The sequence below is a fragment of the Macrobrachium rosenbergii genome, chromosome 37 (assembly GCF_040412425.1).
Source record: "Macrobrachium rosenbergii isolate ZJJX-2024 chromosome 37, ASM4041242v1, whole genome shotgun sequence".
Classification (NCBI taxonomy): domain Eukaryota; kingdom Metazoa; phylum Arthropoda; class Malacostraca; order Decapoda; family Palaemonidae; genus Macrobrachium; species Macrobrachium rosenbergii.
This window is the reverse complement of record NC_089777.1, coordinates 7,854,999-7,862,498: the sequence shown is the minus strand read 5'-3', so window position 1 is coordinate 7,862,498 and position 7,500 is coordinate 7,854,999. Positions and strand designations below refer to the sequence as shown.

General features: G+C 33.0%; 2 protein-coding genes across 7 annotated transcripts in view; one reads left to right on the top strand and one right to left on the bottom strand.

Moving 5' to 3' along the window:
• LOC136825292 (neurotrimin-like) overlaps positions 1-7,500 on the bottom strand; it is a 1,287,566-nt gene that overhangs the window by 792,625 nt on the left and 487,441 nt on the right. The gene's annotated exons all lie outside the window — the stretch shown is intronic.
• On the top strand, positions 266-1,305 carry LOC136825110 (bile salt-activated lipase-like). Its single transcript, XM_067081152.1, has 2 exons — positions 266-332; positions 482-1,305. The coding sequence occupies exons 1-2, from the start codon at positions 266-268 to the stop codon at positions 1,303-1,305; spliced, it is 891 nt and encodes a 296-aa protein (XP_066937253.1).

The following is a 7,500-nucleotide window of genomic DNA, read 5'->3' as shown; positions in this document are numbered from 1 at the left end:
CCAGAAAACAGATTTAAAAAGGACGGAAATTTTTGATTGGTTGGTCATATTCAGGGAACTCTCCTATTGGCTGTGGGTCTGATGTTATTTTATTATTATTATTATTATTATTATTATTATTATTATTATTATTATTATTACTGCCTCTGAGACATCAAGGAGCCAAAACACCAATGATATACCACTTTTGAGCTTCAGACTTACATAACAACAAGAATACCAACATATATCCATACAGATGCTGTATATAAACAATAGGATCATAATGACGTTAACGAAGAAGATGGCCTTATTAATTGTTATGGTTGATGATATCAATGAACAAGATTTTGGTAAATGTAGTGATGATACTATAATGATGTAAAAGAGATGACGGACATGATAATTCTCATTACAATAGTAGTCTAGATGATAATCTAATGGTATTAATGACAGCAATAATTAAGAACACAGGGCATTCTATCCATTCCACTTAAATCAGCTGTGACGAGCATAATCATACGATTTACTTGCAACCCTGTTCCTGTGACAACCAACTCTCCCTGTAATCCTGTTTCCGTGACAACAAATGCTCCCTGTAACCCTATTCCTGTGACATCCAGTGATCCCAATAACCCTGTTTCCGTGACAACCAACGCTCCCTGTAACCCTGTTTCCATGACAACAAACGCTCCCTGTAACCCTGTTTCTGTGACAACAAACGCTCCCTGTAACTCTGTTTCCGTGACAACAAATGCTCCCTGTAACCCCATTCCTGTGACATCCAGTGATCCCAGTAACCCTGTTTCCGTGACAACCAACGCTCCCTATAACACTGTCTCCGTGACAACCAACGCTCCCTGTAACCCTGTTCCTGTGACAACCAACTCTCCCTGTAACCCTGTTCCCGTGACAACAAATACTCCCTGTAACCCTATTCCTGTGACATTCAGTGATCCCAGTAACCCTGTTTCCGTGACAACCAACGCTCCCTATAACACTGTCTCCGTGACAACCAACGCTCCCTGTAACCCTGTTCCTGTGACAACCAACTCTCCCTGTAATCCTGTTTCCGTGACAACAAATGCTCCCTGTAACCCCATTCCTGTGACATCCAGTGATCCCAGTAACCCTGTTTCCGTGACAACCAACGCTCCCTATAACACTGTCTCCGTGACAACCAACGCTCCCTGTAACCCTGTTCCTGTGACAACCAACTCTCCCTGTAACCCTGTTCCCGTGACAACAAATACTCCCTGTAACCCTATTCCTGTGACATTCAGTGATCCCAGTAACCCTGTTTCCGTGACAACCAACGCTCCCTAAAACCCCGTTTCTGTGACAACAAACGCTCCCTGTAACCCTGTTTCCGTGACAACAAATGCTCCCTGTAACCCTATTCCTGTGACATCCAGTGATTTCAGTAACCCTGTTTCCGTAACACCCAATGCTCCCTGTAACCATGTTCCTGTGACAACCAACGCTCCCTGTAACCCTGCTTCCATGACAACAAACGCTCCCTGTAACCCTGTTTCCGTAACAACAAACGCTCCCTGTAACCCTGTTTCCGTGACAACAAATGCTCTCTGTAACCCTATTCCTGTGACATCCAGTGATCACAGTAACCCTGTTTCCGTGACAACCAATGCTCCCTGTAACCCTGTTTCCGTGACAACAAACGCTCGCTGTAACCCAGTTCCTGTGACAACCAACTCTCCCTGTAACCCTGTTTCCGTGACAACAAATGCTCCCTGTAACCCTGTTCCTGTGACAACCAACTCTCCCTGTAACCCTGTTTCCGTGACAACAAATGCTCCCTGTAACCCTATTCCTGTGACATCCAGTGATCCCAGTAACCCCGTTTCCGTGACAACCAACGCTCCCTGAAACCCTGTTTCCGTGACAACAAATGCTCCCAGTAACCCTATTCCTGTGACATTCAGTGGTCCCAATAACCCTGTTTCCGTGACAACCAACGCTCCCTGTAACCCTGTTCCCGTGATAATAAACGCTCCCTGTAACCCTGTTCCCGTGATAATAAACGCTCCCTGTAACCCTGTTCCCGTGATAATAAACGCTCCCTGTAACCCTGTTTCCGTGACAACAAATGCTTCTGCAGAAAACAGGATTTACATGCTCGGCAATCTTGACGAACAAACAACAAGAGGAAATGAGCCCCGATCTGAACCAGGAGGAGGAGGAGGAGGAGGAGGAGGAGGAGGAGGAGGAGGAGGAGGAGGAGGAGGAGGAGGAGGAGGGGAGGGGAGGGGAGGGGAGGGGAGGGGGGGGAGGGGAGGAAGAGGAGGAGAAGGAGGAGGAGTTGGTGGTTTCTGCCACTTCATTATTAATCTCCGGCTGCAAACGAGGTCGCACTGGCTAATTACTGTGTCTCCAGTTCAACAATATTTCCGCTGTTGGATCTGTGGGAAAATCGTGGAGTATTCCGCCTGACGCATTTCTGCAAGCCTTTTTATTTTCCTTTCTTTTTTTCTATCCTGAGGGACGAGTTCATTGCTTCGCTAATTACAAATAAAATTAGAACTGAATAAAACTGATATCGGGATACGTACCGTCCTTAAGGCCTGGTCTTCCAGGTTCGAAAGTCTCTTAAATTATGATCACTAATTATGTCATGGGTATATTTATTTCTATCTAATTTAAACGGCTGGTTAGAACGGCACAGTGACCTTACCTGCCTAAGGTCAGCCGGCAATGGGAGAAAACAGTGGGGTCTAAGTTGGAAGGAAGTATTAGTAGTTGGTGATAAGTGTCCATAACAATTAGGGAAGAATGACACAGGAAAAGAAAATAAAGATAGCTAAAATAACAAGCACATAATTTAGACATTACTAGCCCTAAAGGAAACCTAGAAATAGTTAAAAGTTATAGTAAAACTTCTGTCACAATAAATATATATCACAAAACTCAAAGCAATACTATTAGTAGCTAGGAGTTGCGTTCATCAATAGTTAGGCACCTTTTCGACAACATTCTGCGCAATAATAATAATAATAATAATAATAATAATAATAATAATAATAATAATAATAATAAAAACACTGGCGTATTCTTCTTTATGACATATTTCATCAAGTCTCCTTCTGGTATTATTTTTCAAAATTATTATAACTTTCCTTTATTTTTCCACGAGACTGTTTCTCGTCTAAGGTCATGGAGAATGAAAGTGGAGGTAATGATGGCTAGCTTATTACTATATGTATGTATGTATGTATGTATGTATGTATGTATGTATGTATGTATGTATGTATGTATGTATAAAAAAATCACGCCGAGGCATCTTGAGGGGATACTGCAGCCACTGTTATGTCAAACAGGCCTTGACGGAATGGAACATCAAATTTAGGCCAAAGGCCAAGCGCCGGACCTATGAGGTCATTCAGCGCGGAAAGGGAAACTGAGAGTCAAGAAGGTTTGAAAGGTGTAACAGGAAGAGAGGAGGGTGGAAAATAAGGTGGATGAAAGAGAACATGGACGGAGGTACAGTTAAAGGAATGAAAGGGGTTGCAGCATCTAGGGGCCGAAGGGACGCTGCAAAGAACGGCAAGTAATGCCTACAGTGCACCGCGTTAGGTGAACTGACGACACTACCCCGCTACGGGGAACGTGCCTTGATGTGCATAACAGAGCGAAAAGTTTTAAATCTTTCGTCAATATTATTATTATTATTATTGTTATTATTATTATTATTATTATTATTATTATTATTCAGAAGATGAACCCTATTCATATGGAACAAGCCCACCAAAGGGGCCATTGACTTGAAATTCAAGCTTCCAAAGAATATTAAATATTAATGTGTTCATTTGCAAGAAGTAACAGAAAGTAAAGGGAATTACAGACAGAGTAGATCACTTATTAGAAAAGCACATAAATCAACAGATGAATAAATAAATAAAAATGTAAAATATTAAAATGTAAGTTGAATTGCATTACGGTAGTAATGCGCTGAAATAGCGATTATATTGTAAAAATTCTAGTTAGACATAAAAGGGGAGAATTGGTACATTTGCAAAATTCATACAGAAATTAAACGAGCATTTACCGCTCTTCATGTTAATAAAATAATTATACAGGACTCTTTTTAATTTACCAAATTAAAATCATTTATATTACTATAAGAGTACATATACAATTTAAATATAGCAATAAAATACTAAGATCTAATTTACTGCTGTACCCTTTAATAAAATCGGTATACAAAATCCCAAAAATAAGAATATTCTAAATAGCTTGAATTAGAAATTACAGGTAAGTCTTACTATAGAATTATACTTACTAAATATCTAAAAATAAAAAACTCCAAAGAAAAACTGGACAAGTCAAATGTACAATAATAATAATAATAATAATAATAATAATAATAATAATAATAATAATAATAATAATAATAATAATAATAACTCCGGCAAATGGTAAACAAATAATTTGTCCTTTCTGTCAACCCTTTGTGCAACCACTTTGGTAATAATAATAATAATAATAATAATAATAATAATAATAATAATAATAATAATAATAATAATAATAATAATAATTCCGAAAAATCAGCAAAAACACACTGTTTCATTTTTTGTGCAGCCACTATAATAATAATAATAATAATAATAATAATAATAATAATAATAATAATAATAATAATAATAATAATTTCGACGAATGAACAAAAATATAATCTGTAGTTTTTGTCAACCCTTTGTGCAACCACTTTGGTAATAATAATAATAAATAATAATAATAATAATAATAATAATAATAATAATAATAATAATAATAATAATAATAATAATCCTAAAAATCAGCAAAAACACATTGTCTCATTTTTGTGCAGCCACTATAATAATAATAATAATAATAATAATAATAATAATAATAATAATAATAATAATAATAATAAAATAATAATAATAATAATTCTGACGAATGAACAAAAATATAATCTGTAGTTTTGTCAACCCTTGTGCAACCACTTTGGTAATAATAATAATAATAATAATAATAATAATAATAATAATAATAATAATAATAATAATAATTAAGAAGAGTCAACAAAAATATAATCTGTCGTTTTGTCAACCCTTGAACAATCACTTTGGTAATAATAATAATAATAATAATAATAATAATAATAATAATAATAATAATAATAATAATAATAATAATAATAATAATAATTCCGACGACTCAACGTCAACATAATCTTTCATTTTTGTCAACCCTTTGTGCAGCCATTTCGGCAAATTAATATTAATTATTTACAGAGCTCAATTATTTCAAAGCTCGGCGAGGAAAGGCCGGGTGAAAGGAAAGCCCGCGATAAGCTGAGTAAATTCGCGATGAGAGATCCGGGTTTTGATCCGGATAACCACGAAAAACACGCGGACTGGTCCGTTTACCATGAATGGCCGATCCGGAAAATTTAATACACACGCGCTCGAATATTTTTGGCATCTATGAGCAATTAATATTATTATTATTATTATTATTATTATTATTATTATTATTATTATTATTATTATTATTATTATTATTATTATTACCACCACCACAGTGGCTGCACAAAGGGTTGACAAAAATGACAAAAATGTTTTTCATGATTTTTCGGAATTATTATTATTATTATTATTATTATTATTATTATTATTATTATTATTATTATTATTATTATTATTATTACTGTACATTTGACTCATCCAATTTTTCTTTGGATTATTATTATTATTATTATTATTATTATTATTATTATTATTATTATTATTATTATTATTATTCATTTGGCTCGTCCAATTTTTCTTTGGATTATTTTTATTTTATTTTATTTTATTTTATTTCATTTTATTTATTTATTTATTTATCTATTTATTATTATTATTATTATTATTATTATTATTATTATTATTATTATTATTATTATTATACATTTGACTCGTCCAATTTTTCTTTGGATTACTATTATTATATTATTATTGGAGAAAATCACAGTTATGTATATGTACATATACATTTAAAGATAAATCAATATAGATAGCTTTCGGGAACTTGTTCGGTTCCCCTTTTCAGTGAGATTGACAAGGGGAACCGAACAAGTTCCCGAAAACTATCTATATGGATTTATCTTTAAATATATGTACATATACATAACTGTGATTTCTTCTCCATTCTAAGACTCATACTATTATGAGCATTTTTTATTATTATTATTATTATTATTATTATTATTATTATTATTATTATTATTATTATTATTATTATCATCATCATTATTATTATTATTATACATTTGACTCGCCCAATTTTTCTTTGGATTATTTATTTATTTATTTATCTATTTATTTATTTATTAATTAATTGATTAATTTATTTATTCATTTATTATTATTATTATTATTATTATTATTATTATTATTATTATTATTATTATTATTATTATTATTATACATAAAAACCTCACAACAGCAAGTCACTAAAATGGTGAAGAAATCCACAACGATGTAAATGTAAATAAATATTAAAAATATATGCAAAATGAGGACATTCGAGAACTTCCTTCTCAACTGAGAAGGAGAATCGACCTGGTTCTCGAAAGCTCTTGTTTCGTATATATAGTTTTAATATATATTTACAGTTACACCACTGTGGATTTCATCACCATCAGTATTACTGTTATTATGAAAACAAAATAAACATGATTTCGACATTATCCCTTCTGACGAACATAGACGACTTTTCGAAAATTATATTAAATATTGTGATTGCATTTCGAAAATTATACTATATATTGTAACTGCACTCAATTCTAATGGCTGTAGCCTTGTGGTAAACTACATTTTTGTTAGTTGACTACAAATAAAATAAAAATAATCCAAAGAAAAATTGGACGAGTCAAATGTATATAATAATAATAATAATAATAATAATAATAATAATAATAATAATAATAATAATAATAATAATAATAATAATATTATTATTATTATTATTATTATTATTATTATTATTATTATTTTATTTAAATAATAACATATATTTATAGAGGAGACTGTAAAAATAATGGGCTTTTGAAGGAGTCACGGAACGAAGTGTTTTTGGCAAACAGGGGAGGGGTAGGGGTGAAATATCCCCAGGGGGTGGGGGAGAGGGTGAAATATCCCCATCTCCAAAAGTGGCTATTGCACCCTCAGAACTTAATCATAAGATTTACGTGAAAACTGCAACACAATCGGCACTGAAACTGATATGTGACCTTGACGAATAGGTCAAGGTCAAAATTATTTTAGTCGAAATAACCAACGAACACCCAGTATACTGCAGTTATCTACCAAGTCTCATCAAAATCTGAGGAAAAAAGGGAATAAGATCATAGATGCTAATGACAATAATAATGATATTATTCGACATGACAGAATGGTAAATACACATTATGGGGGAAAGGGAGGAAGGAATTCAAATACAATAAGTAAAACGATATGACTAAAATTAATATCAAAATTATAAATACGCACC